Here is a 19,478-nt window from a genome sequence, read left to right as displayed (position 1 = left end):
AATGCATTTTACATTTAATCATTTAGCACACGCTCTTATCCAGAGTGGATACATTTATTTGTACTGGTCCCCCATGCAAATCGAACCCACAATCCAGGCGTTGCAAGTGCCATGCTCTCTACCAACTGAGCCACACAAGGTAATTCTTCAGAGAACAAGTTTACTGAATTTCAGCATGCATATAGAGTAGGGCACTCATTGCATTGACTCAGATGAAAGAGTCTTTCATCTGAGTCTGCATTGACTCAGATGAAAGATTGGTTAAAATAAATGGATATTAACATGATAGTTGGAGTTGTATTGTTAGATTTCAGTGTAGCCTTTATGATTGATCATAAATTGTTATTGAAGAAACTCACTTGCTCTGACTTTACATCACCTGCAATCACATGGTTGGGGAGTTATTTAGCCAATAGAACCCAGTGTTCAATGGATGTTTCTCTAACATCAGATATGTACAGTGCAGTGTCCCTCAGGGCAGTTGCCTTGGTCCGTTACGCTTCTCTATTTTTATAAATGATTTATCACAGGTCTTACACGAAGCTTAAATGACTATGTATGCGGATGATTCCACACTTAACATGTCAGCACCCAAAAGCCAGTGAGCTCACTGAAATTCTAAATAAAGAGTATTGGAATGGGTGGTTAATAATAAACTAGTCTAAAATACATCAAAAACTAAAAGCATTTTATTTGCTTCAAAACAGTAAGACCTAAACCTCAACTGGAGTTGTGCATAAAGGGTGTGACCACTGAGCAAGTTGAGGAAGCGAACTCCTAGGTATAACATTGGATGGTCAATTATCAAGTCATATTGACAAAGTTGTGAAGATAGGGAAAGGGTGTATGTTATAAAAAAAAGTTTATACAAAAATCAACTGTACAAGTTGTTAAGGCTTGTCCCACCTTGATTACTGTCAGTCCGGTAATATGGTAAAGTGCGGCAAAGACAGACCTAGCAAAGCTGCAGCTGGCTCAAAACAGAGCAGCACATAACATGCACGCCAGTCTATCCTGGTTGAGGGTTCATGATTGATGAACCGCTTCTCTACAAGTTTGTGAAATGTTACTGCAATAAAAATTCCAGGATTGTATGCATTATCAAATAACATTCAGCTTAGACACCAATACATACCTCACAAGACATGCTACCAGGGGTCTCTTCACAGTCCCGAAGTCCAAAACAAATTCACAGCAACGCACATTATTATACAGAGCCATGATTGCATGGAACTCCCAATTACAATTACTCAAGAAAATATCAAAATTACCTTTAGGAAACGGATTAAACATCTCATGGAACAGAGGGGACTATGAGGCGACAAACATTTTTTTGATGTATTGTTTGTATATTTATTTTTTAAGTGTGACTCTCCTTGTCTATCAGTGTTTTGTTACTTGTCATGTTCTGTGTTTTGTGGACCCCAGGAAGAGTAGCAGATGCTTCTGAAAAAGCTAATGGGAATCTAAATAAACAAATAAAACCATGCATTATGAATAAAGTTTAATGTTTTTTGTGTTGACTGAAATCAGTTATCATATTGTGTACATCTCAAAGAATGTCTGTATACAACAAAAAGTATAATGAAGCAGAGAGAGCTACAGTAGGACAAACAGGTTTATTTGGTACAGTGGAGTAAATGAAAGGTATGAATTTTACTCCCGTACAAAACACATCAAAACCGAACACTGTCGATTTAAGGAGAGCTCAAGTTCCTAGTATTGGCCATCTGTGATGGTGTCTCGAAACATGATCAAGCAGATAAACCCAATAATGTACAGAACAATGTTAACAAACAGGTCAATGTGCATCATGAGCACTTAATTCATTGTTAAATAACCTGAATTCATAAAAGGACCCTTTTTATTTCTTTGTTAGATCTCAAAGGAGACTGAAATGTCAATAATGTGGTTCCTTATAGAGGTAAATGATGGTTAGGCCTAACACAAATAAGTCACTATTTTTGTCCAAAAAAAGCTAACTCAAGGGACCAGCGAGCCATGGCTTGGCACTAGCCAGCTTAACCTGATCATTCTCCAGGGTATCCTTCATTAGGCATCAAATGGGAGAAAACATCTTCAAAACGGATGGCGAGTGTGCATTCCAATTGGACAAAAGTCAGTTTCACCACCTCCGTTTGAACACATTTAAAAAGCATTGGATTTGTGTAAGCATGGGCTATCTAGAGAGCCCTTGCACCATTTTACACCCAATTATTTATTTTACATCCATGAGGGGGAGGGAACGAGCGCACATTTTGGTGAGAGAATTGGAATTTGGCAGCTAGGCTCCTGATTGTTGCCTGCTGAATATGACACGGGTATCCCTTGGCCGACAGGACTATGTTTTCTATGGATAGGACAGGTCCCGGCGTGTGCATTTTGGCACATTGAAGCCACTGTAGTTTTAAAAGGACACTTAGGGAATAAATGTTTCTGTGTGTGAGCAGAGACATTGGTGGCACTTTAGGTTGTGTTTTCATTCTGGTATTGCACATGCAGTCTTTTATCCCAGCTGTGTGGGAGGCTTATTTCCTTTGCCAGGCTTTTGTGCCATTCACAAGAGCATAACACCTTTCTGAATGGACATCTTCCTACTTGTCTTGTGCTAAAATAGTTATGGAAGGATCATAAAGGTTTAGACAAGGCCTTCTGACAGTACAATGTTGAAAAACAAGGGAATGCAGAAAAAAGAAAGAACACATGCTACTGTATCAACCGTGACCCATTGAAGTCCTCTCGTGACTTTTTCTACAGATACACTATTTACAGTAACATTCATCAATGATATTAAATATCAACTTAAATTAAAAGAAACAAACATTAAATAGACTGCTATAAATAGCTACTGTATTTCTCAAGTTGAACAAGACAGTACTAATATGTTGTGTATGGTGATTTGTCTCAGTATTTCAACAACTGAAATGTCTGCATGGGTGTGGTCTTGAAACATAAAAAAAGCAGATAAACAAAAAAGAGAATAAAACTAAAGTTTGTCAGAACTTAGAGATGATTAGTAAAAACTGGTTAATTGAAACTGACAATTGAGGGATTACCAACCGTGAGATAGTCAAGAAACTCCTAACAGGCGACTCGATTGGCACTTGAAATGGCTGACAGGAATGGTTGACAGAGAGTCACATGGTCAGTAAGGCATGAACCTCTCCCCCTTTCACTATGGCCTGTATATAAACAAATGTAGATAAATGACCTGTGCACTGCAATCTACTTCTAAAAGGGATTGCGCTGAGTTTATGGCGAACATGACCTCTGGGAAATTGCCTTTAAAAAAAGTCTAATCACAGTGCATGGGTCTACCTACGTTTGTTTGAATCCCAGTCTCTAACATAACAGACTCACTCTCTCCATCTCTTCTACACAGCAAGGGGACCAAAGACACTGTCACAGTAGACAAGAGAGGGCACAACCGTCACCTCCGATGAGCATTACAGTCAAGGGGAGCGGGCTATGGTTTCCAGATTGTCACCCTCTGCTTTCCTTTCCCCTCTACCTGGGGTTCACATCTTGATCTTGGCATAGAGCAGGTCAATCTGCTCTCGGAAGTGACCGCGGAGGTCGGTCCTCTTGGCCTTTAGCGTGGGCGTCAGGAGGCCGTTCTGGACGGAGAACATCTCCGTGTGCAGCGAGATATCCCTCACCTGCACGGGACAGAGACACCATGTTATTCATTATTCAGCTTATTATGTGTTTAGCTTGTATTTAACAAGCCCGAGTCCCATTGAGATGCAAATGTTTCGTTTTTTCTCCAAGAGTACTCTGGGCTAGAGGCAGCATTATAATCATGCACAATTTGGCACCAACATCACTTGTGAGTGTTATCGTGTCTAAATGGAGCCTAATGAATGTGTGGAGCGTTAGGAAGGATTCCTCACCTGCTCAAAAGACTTCAGCCCCCCTTCTTTCCCCAGCCTCAGAATGTCCTCCAGAATGGCATTTTTCAACTCCTGGAAAGATAGGCACTTCAGACAAGGCAGTGTAGACAATACATCTTAATGGCTGTACTTAAAAAGGGATAGTTCACTCAAACTATCTTTCAGTATTTTGTTCATTAGTCTATCATTAATAGAATCCCACCAAAATGTGCATGTCTGAAGTCACATTTTATATATGGAGCACTTTCAGTACAAACAAAAACTGATGAGTGTTTGAGATGAGATTGGCTATGTTCTGATATCCACACTAGCATGCCCAATACATTGCTTCATTCTAAGGCTTTACACTCAAATCTTATTTGTCACATGCGCCAAATACAACAGGTGCAGACCTTACTGTGAAATGCTTACTTACAAGCTCTTAACCAGTTCAATAAATAGAGTTAAGAAAATATTTACTAAATAAATTGAAATAAAAAGTAAATAACAAGGCTATATATAGGGGGTACCGGTACCGAGTCAATGTGCGGGGGTACATGTTAGTCAAGGTAATTTGTACATGTAGGTAGGGGTAAAGTGACTATGCATAGATAAGAAGAGAGTAACAGCAGTGTAAAAACAGGGGGGGGGGGGGGGGGCATTTGATTAATTGTTCAGCAGACTTATGGTTTGGGGGTAGAAGCTGTTAAGGAGCCTTTTGGACCTAGACTTGGCGCTTTGGTACTGCTTCCCCTACGGTAGCAGAGACAACAGTCTATGACTTGGGTGACTGGAGTCTGACAATTCATTTTTTGGGCGTTCCTCTGACACCGTCTAGTATATACAGTAGGTCCTGGATGGCAGGGAGCTTGGCCCCAGTGATGTACTGGGCCATACGCACTACCCTCTGTAAGGCCTTATGGTCGGATGCCGAAAAGTTGCCATACCAAGTGGTGATGCAACCGGTCAGAATGCTCTCAATGTTGCAGCTGTAGAACTTTCAGGATCTGGGGACCCATGCCATATTGTTTCAGTCTCCTGAGGGGGAAAGGCGTTGTCGTGCCCTCTTCACGACTGTCTTGTTGTGTTTGGACCATGAGCTACTGTAGAGGCTCTGCAAGCTCCAGTGACATTTTGCTGAGGACAACACTTGCTGAAGTGTAAGAGGTATGCTAGCATGGACTGTGGAAATCAGCCACTGAATACACTGTCAGGTAAATCTGCCATACCATTGAAGCTAGCTAACCTTGCTTGCACACATCTCCAAATAAGAACCCTCGATGCCCTTCTTCTTTGCCCATCCTGGTAAGGAGTCTGGATCAGGCACCACAATGCCCACCAGGCATGCCTGTGTCAAACAAGACATTTTAAAACATTTAGCTTTTTACAATTCATAAGCACTTATACTAATTTACAAAATGTATCAACATTTACAAGCAATGGCTTATATATGAAAGTCATAAGTGTCACCCAAACAAGTTTCAATTAGATGGTGCACACATCCACAACCAACATTATTCATATACATACCCAACCACAAACAAAGTGCTTCAGTAGAGACACGCACAGCAAAAGCCTTGGCACACATGCGGGCGTGCGCACACACACAATTTGGTTTGTCACAAACCTGCAAGCTATCGCCATGGACAAAGATCTGGGCCACCGGGTCGCTCCGGATGTAGATGTTCTCGACCTTCTCCGGGGCAATGTACTCTCCTTGAGCCAGCTTGAAGATGTGCTTCTTCCTGTCCACGATCTTCAGAATACCATTCTGAAATTAGAGTAAACAAACTTAACTAAGTACTGATTAACTACATCAGATTTTACCCCATTACTACTTTCCCACTCTTAGTCAGTCATAGATTGAGGCCCAATGTCTGCTGATCTCTTTTGCCTGGTACTTATTTCATCATAATCGTCATCATCAGCTAAGCGGGGTAGGCCCTGGGTCATCAGCTAAGCAGGGTCGGTCCTGGTCGCTCCCTGGATGGGATAGCAGATGCTGCTGGCAGTGGTGTTGGAGGGCTAAGGAGATCCCAATGCCCCAGGGCAGTGAAGGGGACATTGCCCTGCGTAGTGTGCCATCTTTTGGATGGGACAATAAAACGGGTGTCCTGACCCTCTGTTGTCATTAAACATTTTAAAAATCCCATTGCAATTATCATAAAAGTAGGGGTGTTAGCCCCATTGTCATGGCTAAACTCCCAACCTGGCCCCATAACTAGCATATTTCACTCCTCACCTCTCCACCTGATGTGTGGTGAGTATTCTGGGGTGGCAGGTAGCCTAGTGGTTAGAGTATTGGACTAGTAACCGAAAGGTTGCATGATCGAATCCCCGAGCTGACAAGGTAAAAAAAATCTGTCGTTCTGCCCTTGAAAAAGGCAGAACGACACTGTTCCTAGGCCGTCATTGAAAATAACTGACTTGCCTAGTTAATTTTTAACTTAAAAACTTCTGGCACAAAAATGGTCACCGTGCAAGCCCCACCAGGGGACAATTTCCCATCCCCGCCTTATAGGCTAGCTCAATGTTTCCCAATCTTGGTCCTGGAAAGGGGTGCACATTTTTGTTTTTGCCATAGCACTAACAGTTGATTCAACTAATCAAGTCATCATCATGCCTAAAGAAGGTGGAACCCTTTGGGTCTCCAGGATCAGAATTGGGAAACACAGCTAGCTGAATGTAGAGTTGACAGTACTTACAGGCAGCCACTTCCCAATGTCTCCGGTGTGGAGCCAGCCATCCTGATCCAAGGCCTCCTTTGTCTTCTCTGGGTCATTCAGGTAGCCCTTGAATACGTTTGGTCCTTTCACACACACCTGCGAAGAAGCAGAACTATATATACATCAAATACAAACATGGGACTAGGATACACACCCACCTCCTCAAAGGCTAATGATTAAATTGTGAAGTATCAAAGGAAGCTGAGAAAACACCCACCCCAATATTCCAGTCGGTCCCAATACACGCTGTAAAGAGATCAGTGGAAGGCAGACCAAGGACACAGTCCTTGGCACCCATTCAAAAAAGCTTATCCAACAACGTGGATATTCATCAAATCCATCATGATTTCTATGTGGTTACTAAAATCTGATTTTGCTGTTTTCGCTGCATAATGTTTAGAAGTGGTCCTTTAGGGTTGAGAAAATCCACTGCGTGACCAAAAGTATATGGACCTGCTCGTCAAACATCTCATTCCAAAATCATGTGCATTAATATGGCGTTGCTGCTATAACAGCCTTCACTCTTCTGGGAAGGCTTTCTACTAGATGTTGGAACATTGCTGCAGAGAATTGCTCCCATTCAGCCACAAGAGCATTCATGAGGTCGGGCACTGATGTTGAGCGATTAGGCCTGGTTGCAGTTGGCCTTTCAATTCATCCCAAAAGTGTTTGATGGGGTTGAGGTCAGGGCTCTGTGCAGGCCAGTCAAGTTCTTCCACACCGATTACGACAAACCATTTCTTTATGGACCTCGCTTGTGCACGGGGACATTGTCATGCTGAAACAGGAAAAGGCCTTCCCCAAACTGTTGATACAAAATTGGAAGCACAGAATCGTCTAGAATGTCGTCGTATGCTGTAGCATTAATATTTCCCTTCACTGGAAGTAAGGGGCTTAGCCCAAACCATAAAAAAACAGCCCCAGACCATTATTCCTCCTCCACCAAATGCATCGGTGCAGGTAGCGTTCTCCTGGCATCCGCCAAACCCAGATACATCCGACGGACTGCTAGATGGTGAATCGTGATTCATCACTCCAGAGAATGAGTTTCCACTGCTCCAGAGTCTAATGGCAGTGAGCTTGACACCACTCCAGCCGACGCTTGGAATTGAGCATGGTGACCTTAGGCATGTGTGCGGCTGCTCGGCCATAGGGAAACCCATTTCACGAAGTTCCCGACGACCAGTTCTTATGTTGCTTCCGGAGGCATCTTGGAACTCGGTAGTGAGTGTTGCAACCGACAGACAATTTTATGCACTACACGCTTCGGCACTCCAGTTATGTGAGCTTGTGTGGCCTACCACTTCATGGCTGAGCCGTTGTTGCTCCAATACGTTTCCGTTTCACAATAACAGCACTTACAGTTGACTGGGGCAGCTTTAGCAGGGCAGAAGTTTTACGAACTGACTTGTTGGAAAGGTGGCATCCTATGTAAGGGAATACCCCCCTGATTTGGACAAAATAACATGGCAACATATTGGCATAGCACGAATCATACACACGATTGCAAAAACCACCCAAAGCGGCCCATCTCCGGGCCAATCATATGGCAATTTTCCCATGGCAATTGCCAATTGTAACACCCCAAATTTCCTTTAGATGGCGAGCGTGCTCCACCTTGGATTTTCATACAGCAAATGATACCCAATTCTTACCCAAGTCTCAGATTTTGATAAAATGATTTTTTTTTTGAAAACTTAGCACCTTGTAAAAAAGTGGTTTCCTTTTTTTTGCAAAATGACATATCCAATGCTTTTTTTTGTCACTTGTGGAAGTATTGCATGTGCCAAATTACAGCAAATATCCAAAAGATAGCTAGAGCTCTCCGCAGTGAATTTTCATATTGCAAATGTAACACAATTCAAGTCCCAAGAGTCAAATTTTGAAAAAATGACATATTTTTTGAAAACTTTTCAACCCTTAAAAAGTGGTTTCTGGACCGTTTTTCGATTTTTATGTCAATTACACATGTATAAGAGCTGTATGGACATACTTTTGACATATTTTATTGACATAATTTTTTGGGTTGTTTTTGCTTGTGCATAAGGCATATGTTTTGTGCATTTGGAATATGATTTCATAGGAAGTCAAAAGTGACATATTTGCTTGTGCATAAGGCATATGATTTGTGCATTTGGAATATGATTTCATAGGAAGTCAAAAGTGACATATTTATATTTTTTGCCAAATGCCATTAGAAATGTGCAAATTAAATGTCCAATTCTTTTTTTGTCAATTATACATGTATGAAAGTATTGAATGTGCCAAATCAGTATGTTTGTCCGTTTGCCATGTACGATCATAGGAAGTCGGTTTCCAAACCCAAAAGTCAGTGAACCATGGTCCAAATGGCATTTATACTGCCCAAATGATATATATCCCTATGTTGAGCCATCAATCAACGCAGATGGTCTACTTGTCATGTATGATGAGGGAGAAGTGGGACTCTGTTGCTTTTAACGCTTTTAACGAATTTGACATGCTCAGAATGCATAATTGACTGGCCCGATCTCGGGATGGCCGTGCAGTGACTGTGGTTCCTCTCCATCGCTCGTTGTGTTGATTTCATCATGTCAACTTTGGTGATATTTTTTGCTGTTGAATCATATTGCAAATGCGCGTTACATTTGCAATATTGCGCGTTACGTTTGCAATATGATTCAATGGGCATTTAGCATCACAAATTTAGGCATGCTCAAAAATACTGCAGAAATGCATTATTGACTGGCTCGATGAACTCGGGATGGCCGGGCAGTGACTGTGGTTCCTCTCCATTGCTCGTCACCCAGCAGTCAGCGTCCATCAGTCAATTAGATGTCATTTTGACACCAAACTGATAGCATCTGACACCAAATCCACTTTTTCCAACTCGTATAGAAGCCAACTATCACATATGTCAGAGAAGGCCCATAATTCACAGTGCTTTCAATTTTAACCATAAAAAAACATAAAACACATAGTTACGTTATAGCTGCGGGTCCAGCTCTGACATTATGTGTAGGCCTATGTGAGGCGACCCCGAATCCCAAGTTTCGGCTCGATAGGTCATTCGGTGCCTGAGCAATGGCCTTAATTGGTGCTGAAAATCCACTTTTTCAGGGCGTTACTACGGGGTCCCTGAATGAGCTATCGGACAGAGACATTGGGGTCCGTCTCTATGGGCCGAGGCGGTTTCAATGCACCTAGTCTTGCGACTCTGGGACATTTCTACATGTCGCCATGTCCGTGATATTCAAAATGAATTGAAAATATTGCAAATGTACGAGGCGGTTTCTCGGTCAGAGAACCTTCTAGAGCCCCATAAATCACCGTGCACTATCGACTTGAGCTCTAGAACAGGTTTCTAAAATTTCGGAGCTCTAGGTCTGACGGTTCTTGAATCGTTTGAACGAAAGTAACTATTGAAGGCGGTATAAGCCTCTAAGCCCCACACTATGTACCTATGGCCAAATTGTGTGTGTGTGTTTTTGTTTTTTTTTGCAAAAAGAATAGACACACGTTGTCTTTGGGGTAGGCATATACAGAATCCTGAATATGAAGTCTCTACCTTAAGAATTGACTGAGAAACAGATGGTTGAGTTGCATGATTTTCACTATATGCAGGTTGACCATATGACAATAGCTCTAGGCTGTTTTAACCACTTCCCGTTGTCACAGGAAGTTCTTACTCAACACACGTTGTCTTTGGGGTAGACATAAACAGAATCCTGAATAAGAAGTCTCTACCTTAATAATTGACTGAGTAACAGATGGTTGAGTTGCGTGATTTTCACTATGCGCACGTAATATGACAATAGCTCTTGGTTGTTTTTAACCACTTCCGGTTGTCACAGGAAGCTCTTGCTTCACACACACGTTGTCTTTGGGGTAGACAGAAACAGAATCCTGAATAAGAAGTCTCTACCTTAAGAATTGACTGAGTAACAGATGGTTGAGTTGCGTGATTTTCACTATGTGCAGGTTATATGACGATAGCTCTTGGGTATTTTTAACCACTTCGTTGTCACAGGAACCTTAGAATCGACACAGGTAGACCTCACAGTAGCCTGATGGATTGTTGTAGAAGACAGGTTCATAAGGCATTCATAACCCACATAGGCTTCAGGTTGAATTTTGGAGAATAGTCTGTGTGTTCCTATGGGGAGAGAAGTCATTGCACACAGTTTGATCTAAACACCTTCTTTTCACTGTGAAGGGTTAATGCCACAGGGTCAAGGTTGGCTTGCACAGATCGGGAGGACCTCAGGAACGCTCCTGGTTCCTCTCCATCGCTCGTTGTGTTGATTTCATCATGTCACCTTTGGTGATATTTTTTGCTGTTGAATCATATTGCAAATACACGGATGCGCATTTGCAATATGATTCAATTGGCATTTAGCATCACAACTTTGGCATGCTCAAAACCACTGCAGAAATGCATAATTGACTGTCCCGATGAACTGGGGATGGCCGTGCAGTGACTGTGGTTCCTCTCCATGGCTTGATGGTGAGTTTTTTTTGTGATTTTTTGAAAAATGTCCAAAATGACTAGGTGCGCCCCATACTGGATGGGCACTGATGGAAGGTGCTCCCTACCCAACCGTGGACCCCTTGCACCACCCTAAAGGCATTTAAAACCATTCTAAAAAATTACTCCTGGTAACCCATTTCGGGTCACCATGTCCACGGATGCGCATTTGCAATATGATTCAATGGGCCTCAACATCACGAATTTGGCATGCTCAAAAACACTAAAGATATGCAAAATTAACTGTCCCGATGAACTGGTGATGGCCGGGCAGTGACTGTGGTTCCTCTCCATGGCTTGATGGTGACATGAGAGAAGTGGGATTGTCGTATTTTAGCGAATTTTTTGAAAAATGTCCAAAATGACAAGGGGCGCCCCATACTGGATGGGCACTGATGGAAGGTGCTCCCTACCCAACCGTGCACCCCTGGCACCACCCTAAAGGCATTTAAAACCATTCTAAAAAATTACTCCTGGTAACCCATTTCGGGTCACCATGTCCACGGATGCGCATTTGCAATATGATTCAATGGGCCTCAACATCACGAATTTGGCATGCTCAAAAACACTAAAGATATGCAAAATTGACTGTCCCGATGAACTGGGGATGGCCGGGCAGTGACTGTGGTTCCTCTCCATGGCTTGATGGTGACATGAGAGAAGTGGGATTGTCGTATTTTAGCGAATTTTTTGAAAAATGTCCAAAATGACAAGGGGCGCCCCATACTGGATGGGCACTGATGGAAGGTGCTCCCTACCCAACCGTGCACCCCTGGCACCACCCTAAAGGCATTTAAAACCATTCTAAAAAATTACTCCTGGTAACCCATTTCGGGTCACCATGTCCACGGATGCGCATTTGCAATATGATTCAATGGGCCTCAACATCACGAATTTGGCATGCTCAAAAACACTGCAGAAATTCAAAATTAACTGTCCCGATGAACTGGGGATGGCCGCGCAGTGACTGTGGTTCCTCTCTATCGCTCATTGTGTTGATTTCATCATGTCAACTTTGGTGATATTTTTTGCTGTTGAGTCATATTGCAAACGCACGTTACGTTTGCAATATAGCGCGTTACGTTTGCAATATCATTTAATGGCCATTTAGCATCACAAATTTAGGCATGCTCAAAAATACTGCAGAAATGCATAATTGACTGGCCTGATGAACTCGGGATGGCCGGGCAGTGACTGTGGTTCCTCTCCATTGCTCGTCACACAGCAGTCAGCGTCCATCAGTCAATTAGATGTCATTCTGACACCAAACTGATAGCATCTGACACAAAATCAACTTTTTCCAACTCGTATAGAAGCCAACTATCACATATGTCAGAGAAGGCCCATAATTCACAGTGCTTTCAATTTTAACCATAAAAAACCTAAAACACATAGTTACGTTATAGCTGCGGGTCCAGCTCTGACATTATGTGTAGGCCTATGTGAGGCGACCCCGAATCCCAAGTTTCGGCTTGATAGGTAATTCGGTGCCCGAGCAATGGCCTTAATTGGTGCTGAAAATCCACTTTTTCAGGGCGTTACTACGGGGTCCCTGAATGAGCTATCGGACAGAGACATTGGGGTCCGTCTCTATTGGCCGAGGCGGTTTCAATGCACCTAGTCTTGCGACTCTGGGACATTTCTACATGTCGCCATGTCCGTGATATTCAAAATGAATTGAAAATATTGCAAATGTACGAGGCGGTTTCTCGGTCAGAGAACCTTCTAGAGCCCCATAAATCACCGTGCACTATCGACTTGAGCTCAAGAACAGGTTTCTAAAATTTCAGAGCTCTAGGACTGACGGTTCTTGAATCGTTTGAACGAAAGTAACTATTGAAGGCGGTATAAGACTCTAAGCCCCACACTATGTCCCTATGGCCAAATTGTGTGTGTGTGTGTTTTTGTTTTTTTTGCAAAAAGAATAGACACACGTTGTCTTTGGGGTAGGCATATACAGAATCCTCAATATGAAGTCTCTACCTAAAGAATTGGCTGGATGACATAGGGTTGAGTTGCGTGATTTTCACTATATGCAGGTTGACCATATGACAATAGCTCTTTGCTGTTTTTAACAACTTCCGGTTGTCACAAGAAGCTCTTGCTTCACACACGTTGTCTTTGGGGTAGACATATACAGAATCCTGAATATGAAGTCTCTACCTTAAGAATTGACTGAATGACAGATGGTTGAGTTGCGTGATTTTCACTATCTGCAGGTTGCTTATATGACAATAGCTCTAGGGTGATTTTAACATTTTCCGGTTGCTCCAGGAACCTTAGAATCGACACAGGTAGACCTCACAGTAGCCTGATGGATTGTTATAGAAGACAGGTTCATAAGGCATTTATAACCCACAGACTTCAGGTTGAATTTAGGAGAATTGTCAATGTATTCCTATGGGGAGAGAAGTCATTGCACACAGTTTGATCTAAACACCTTTTCACTGTGAAGGGTTAATGCCACAGGGTCAAGGTTAGGCTTGCACAGATCGGGAGGACCTCAGGAACGCTCCTGAGGTTGAATTGTGCTTCTAACCCTAATGGTTCTCTCACTGTCACCCATAAGCACTTGACATATTGGTGCAGGCCTCATTTTACGCCTAGTTTTCTCACGGTCGCTGCGCTCATACCGAGCAAGCTACGGTCAAGCGGGGCGTCTCATTGAACTCGTCTCAGCCTAGAGATAATGGTAATGCCATTGCAGGCTCTTTGTGTCTTTAAGCACCGCACTGTGTCACTCCGTCCTTGCTGTGTGTCTGTTTGAGAGAGCTTTTCTTTGACATCTGATGGGATAAATGACTGATTTACAGTTCATGAGGGTTGCCTAGTCACACATATGAAGTTGTGGAAAGATCTGACCTTTTTAACCCTTCAAAACAGCCCCTATGACACCATTATAAGGCATTTCTGGTTGACACAGGAATCTGAATGTTAGGCTCATATAGAATATTGAGTTTTAAGTGTTTCTGTTAAGAACTGACTTATTTACAGAGGGTTGAACAAGTGTGTGTTGTTTCAGAAAATCACAGAAAATCACAGAAATCTCGCAGAGCTCCGAAACCTGCCTTAACGGACTCATCTGAACACGCTGCAACTGGATATGTAACTTTTTTGGAAAAAAAACCTCTTGTTGTTGAATATCACCAATGTGTCATTGTACAATTTCTCTGAAATTAACATTGGTAAATGCATGGTTCCTTTTCTCCTGACACCGTAGGCTCATGTAGTTTGATGTGAAGCGGTCAAATCAGCACTCTATTTTCCTGTTTGACTTTCAATCCCAGAAAAATAGCCTTAACTCGAAAAGCGTAGAGGCCTCGACTCCATCCTGTTCGGGGCCAACTGCCCATTATGCCAAACCCACGCAGACCGAGTTTCGTCTTCGAATTATCTTCCGTTTAGGAGAAAAAGCCGTGTCGCGATTGGTGATATATGTTACATTTGCAATATGATTCCATACGCCCTCTTGTGGAATAATCCAGGACTGCAAGGAAATGACCAAAATTTGAAAATGTAATTAAACGGAAACGGAAGGTCCGAGAGACTCCGTTCGATGACTTCCTGGAAGATCCGGCCCCTGTGAGCGGCCCGACGCCGTCCGCGGATTTATCGGACGTGGTCGGACGTCTAGTAAGGGAGCGTACATTTGCAACATGGACTTTCTCACTAACCATACGGATGGCGCACGTGACGTCCCTTCATGTATGACAGTGCCATGTTGAAAGTCACTGAGCCCTTCAGTAAGGCCATTCTACTGCCAATGTTTGGCTGTGGAGATTGCATGGCTGGCTATGTGCTCGATTTTAAACACCTGTCAGCAACAGGTGGGACTGAAATAGCTGAATCCACTTATTTGAAGGCGTGTCCACATACTTTTGTATATATAGTGTACGTCTGCTAAATGCTAACTCCTGTTCAGATAAGCTGGTAGTATAGCTAGCCATATAGAGATCGATGGTGGTATATGAAGTCGTTTTTAAGTGTAATGCAGTTGATTGGTGACGATGACATGAACATGTATTGAGTTGACAGGCTAATTTTGATCGGTGTTAACAGGCTAATTTTGATGGGTGTTAATGAGGAGATTCTGATCTATCAACAACACATGGGCCCCATGGGTAGAATTTCCATGGTGTTTACATTGTTTTGTCAAACTCCAAACATCTCTTTACCGCATGTATTAAAACCCTACCACTGGGCTTAGCCCTTATTCTTCAATGTTTGCAGATCAGTATGGTGGAAGCTTTACTACTGTAGTGCTTATACCTATCCAGACCCTTTAGATATGCTAACATCAACTAGTTAGGGCCAAGAGGGAGGGACAGGGAGCAATTTGAGACCGAGGTGGGTCTTCCATTGGTCTAAAAACCTCACCTCTCCTTCCCCATTGGCAGCAAAGTAGTTCATCTCAGTCACGTCCACCAGCTTTACATAGTTGCAGGGCAGTGGAGCCCCCACATGACCTGGGCAAAAAGAGATGAGTTGTCACATTCCAGTAACACTTTATTTAGCTGTTCTTTCATAATGCCAACATGGTCTCATAAGGTTTCATAAAGGTTCCAGTGAGCCACACAAGACACAGAAGTAAAACTGTTCTTGTTCATTGTAGAATCAGAGTGTAGAGCCATTTGTGTGACTTGTTTGTTGGATTAAACATGTGGTGGTATGCATTGTGCGATGTGGTAGCAATTGAATGTGTCGGTAAAGCTTGAATGTGTGTATTACCTGCTGTCCAGTCCCCAGGCATGGACATGGTGCACCCGGCTGTGCACTCAGTCTGACCATAGCCTTCATAAAACTGTCAAGTAGAAGCAGCAGACATTTATTTGAAAGCATTGTAATTAAGTAACTTGTGTTTCTCATGCTAGTATCATCTATCTTTTGGCACCACAGCAGCCTGGTTGGGTGTGAGGTTGATTCCCAAGCATGAAGTGATTGTTTTGACTGATAGAAAAGAACATTATATCCAATCTTTCTAAGGCGAATCCTGTTGAACAAACAGGAAAGGTCAAACAGGGACCTGTTTCTCTAGGGTATGAGATGGGCTATACTCCGAATCGCTACCTATGAGACGGGCTAGATTCCAATTCTCTACCTGTAAACTCCCCCTGAAGGATTTAAAAGGAAAGGTATGATGAATATGGGGGAAACTCCTTCCAGCCATGCTTCCACCAATCCAAACAATGCTTTTAAATGCATGAGGGAGTGAATGAATGAGTGCACATACCTCTTTAGAAGGTTAGAGAATTGGAACACAACCAGGCTCTGCATCGAAATTCTCTGAGAAAGGTTGCATTTGTGCACTCTTCCCCACGCATTTATAAGCATTGGATTGGTGGAAGCATGGACTAGAGGGAGTTTATCCTTTCTTACACCTGTCGTTTAATTTGTAAATCCATGAAGGGAAGTCTCACCTGGCAGCCAAGAGCAGCCCGAAGGAAGGTCAGGACGGTTGGAGACACTGGGGCCGCTCCTGTTATCATCAGCCTCACACGACCCCCAAGACTGTTCTGGAGAACACAAAGGAGGAAAGACGTTATTGACATCCATGGTTGTACCTCACACAATAGAACAGCGATTCTCAAATTTGGGTCGCACGTGTCTGAGTAATTGTATATTTTTTTTTTGGGGGGGGGGGGGGGAGATTAATGGAGGAAAAAAAAAGAAGACTCCAGTCTGAACTTAAACCAGGTGTGTAGAAATGATTATGAATTTACAATTTTAAATCTCTGAACAATTTTTTCAATAACATTTTAATATAGAGCTATTAGCAGTGCCATTTTTGGTTGATTTTCTGGTCTCAAACCAGTGAGTTTATTAACCTTCAACGACAGTGGCAACCAGTTTTGAAGCATATCAGTTATTTTATTGTTGCCTGTATTACATGTTATTTTGGCATTAATATGTGTCAGCATTACTTCCATGCTCGCGATGAGGCAAGTAACACTGAAACATGCATGAGAACATCAGATGTTCCAGACGACTGTGTGATCACTCTCCGCAGCCGATGTAAGACTTTTAAACAGGTCAACATTCGCAGGGCCAGACGGATTACCAGAACATGTAGTCCGAGCATGCGCTGACCAACTGGCAAGTGCTTTCACTGACATTTTTCAACCTGTCCATGACTGAGTCTGTAATACCAACAAAAAAATAAATAAAATGTTTCAAGCAGACCACCATAGTCCTTGTGCCCAAGAACACTAAGGTAACCTGCTTAAATGACTACCGACATGTAGAACTCACATCTGTAGCATGAAGTGCTTTGAAATGCTGGTCATGGCTCACATCAACAACATTATCCCAAAAACCATCCTTAGTTTTGGGGCGGCAGGTAGCCCAGTGGTTAGAACGTTGGGCCAGTAACCGAAAGGTTACTGACAAGATAAAAATCGGTTGTTCTGCCCCTGAACAAGGCAGTTAACCCACTGTTCCCCGGTAGGCTGTCATTGTAAGTAAGAATTTGTTCTTAACTGACTTGCCTACTTAAATAATAATAATAAAAACAGGTCCACAAATGATGCACTCTATTGCACTCCAAAATGCCCTTTCACACCTGGACAAAAGGAACACCTATGCGAGAATGCTATTCATTGACTACAGCTCAGCGGTTAACACCATAGTGCCCTCAAAGCACATCACTAAGCTAAGGACCCTGGGACTAAACACCTCCCTCTGCAACTGGATCCTGGACATCCTGACGGGCCACCCCCAGGTGGTATGGGAAGGTAACACATCTGCCACGCTGATCCTTAACACGGGGGCCCCTCGGGTGCGTTCTCAGTCCCCTCCTATACTCCCTGTTCATTCATGACTGCACGGCCAGATACGACTCCATCAAGTTTGCGGATGACAACAGTGAAGGGAAGTCTCACCTGGCAAACAAACTAACATGGTCCAAGCACGTCGTGAAGAGGGCATGACAAGACCTATTCTCCCTAAGGAGATTTGGCCTCAGTTCCACATCTGCACTGCCGAGAGCATCCTGACGGGTTGCATCACTGCCTGGCAACTGCTCCGCCTCCAACAGCAAGGCACTACAGAGGGTAGTGCATACAGACCAGTACGTCACTGGGGCCAAGCTTCCTGCAATCCAGGGCCTCTATACCAGGCGGTGTCAGAAGAAGGCCCTACAAATTGTCAAAGACTCCAGCCACCCTAGTCAGACTCTACTACTCCTACTCCTGGGGGGGGGGGGGGGGGGGGGGCAGGTAGCCTACTGGTTAGAGCGTTCGGCCAGTAACCAAAATGTTGCTGATCGAATCCCCGCACTGACAAGATAAAAATCTGTCATTCCGCCCCTGAACAAGTTCGTTAACCCCCAGTAGGCCGTCATTGTAAATAAGAATTTGTTAAGTGTTAAAAAATATATATTTTTACTTTAACACCTCTACCTACATGTACAGTCGTGGCCAAAAGTTGAGAATGACACAAATATTAATTTCCACAAAGTTTGCTGCTTCAGTGTCTTTAGATATTTTTGTCAGATGTTACTATGAAACTCTGAAGTATAATTACAAGCATTTCATAAGTATCAAAAGCTTTTGACAATTACATGAAGTTGATGCAAAGATTCAATATTTGCAGTGTTGACCCTTCTTTTTCAAGACCTCTGCAATCCACCCTAGCATGCTGTCAATTAACTTCTGGGCCACATCCTGACTGATGGCAGCCCATTCTTGCATAATCAATGCTTGGAGCTTGTCAGAATTTGTGGGTTTTTGTTTGTCCACCCGCCTCTTGAGGATTGACCACAAGTTCTCAATGGGATTAAGGTCTGGGGAGTTTCCTGCTCCATCATGCTGGAAAAGGCATAGTTCATCACCAAACTGTTCCTGGATAGTTGGGAGAAGTTGCTCTCGGAGGATGTGTTGGTACCATTCTTTATTCATGGCTGTGTTCTTAGGCAAAATTGTGAGTGAGCCCACTCCCTTGGCTGAGAAGCAACCCCACACATGAATGGTCCCAGGATGCTTTACTGTTGGCATGACACAGGACTGATGGTAGCGCTCACCTTGTCTTCTCCAGACAAGCTTTTTTTCCGGATGCCCCAAACAATCGGAAAGGGGATTTATGAAAATGAGAATGACTTTATCCCTGTACCTATTGCAGAGTATCAGTCTGTCCCTGATGTTTTACCTGGAGAGAAGTGGCTTCTTTGCTGCCCTTCTTGACACCAGGCCATCCTCCAAAAGTCTTCGCCTCACTGTGCGTGCAGATGCACTCACACTTGCCTGCTGCCATTCCTGAGCAAGCTCTGTACTGGTGGTGCCCCGATCCCACAGCTGAATCAACTTCAGGAGACGGTCCTGGCACTTGCTGGACTTTCTTGGGCGCCCTGAAGCCTTCTTCACAACAATCGAACCGCTC

The 19,478-nt window shown here is 43.3% G+C and overlaps 1 protein-coding gene across 2 annotated transcripts in view; it reads right to left on the bottom strand.

Moving 5' to 3' along the window:
• Nucleotides 1–1,600: 1,600 nt before the first annotated feature.
• The window catches only part of acsl1a (acyl-CoA synthetase long chain family member 1a), a 56,225-nt gene continuing 38,347 nt past the window's right edge, over nt 1,601–19,478 (bottom strand). For both annotated transcript variants that reach the window (XM_029750182.1, XM_029750183.1), the window contains exons 14-21: nt 16,523–16,618; nt 15,834–15,906; nt 15,483–15,571; nt 6,578–6,694; nt 5,500–5,643; nt 5,119–5,220; nt 3,894–3,965; nt 1,601–3,659 (exon numbers count right to left, since the gene is read on the bottom strand). In XM_029750182.1, coding sequence (XP_029606042.1) covers nt 3,519–3,659; nt 3,894–3,965; nt 5,119–5,220; nt 5,500–5,643; nt 6,578–6,694; nt 15,483–15,571; nt 15,834–15,906; nt 16,523–16,618 — 834 coding nt within the window. In that variant the 3' untranslated portion in view covers nt 1,601–3,518. The remainder of the gene's footprint in view (nt 3,660–3,893; nt 3,966–5,118; nt 5,221–5,499; nt 5,644–6,577; nt 6,695–15,482; nt 15,572–15,833; nt 15,907–16,522; nt 16,619–19,478) is intronic.

This window comes from Salmo trutta, chromosome 4 (assembly GCF_901001165.1).
Source record: "Salmo trutta chromosome 4, fSalTru1.1, whole genome shotgun sequence".
NCBI lineage: Eukaryota > Metazoa > Chordata > Actinopteri > Salmoniformes > Salmonidae > Salmo > Salmo trutta.
This window is presented reverse-complemented; position numbering and strand designations above follow the sequence as displayed.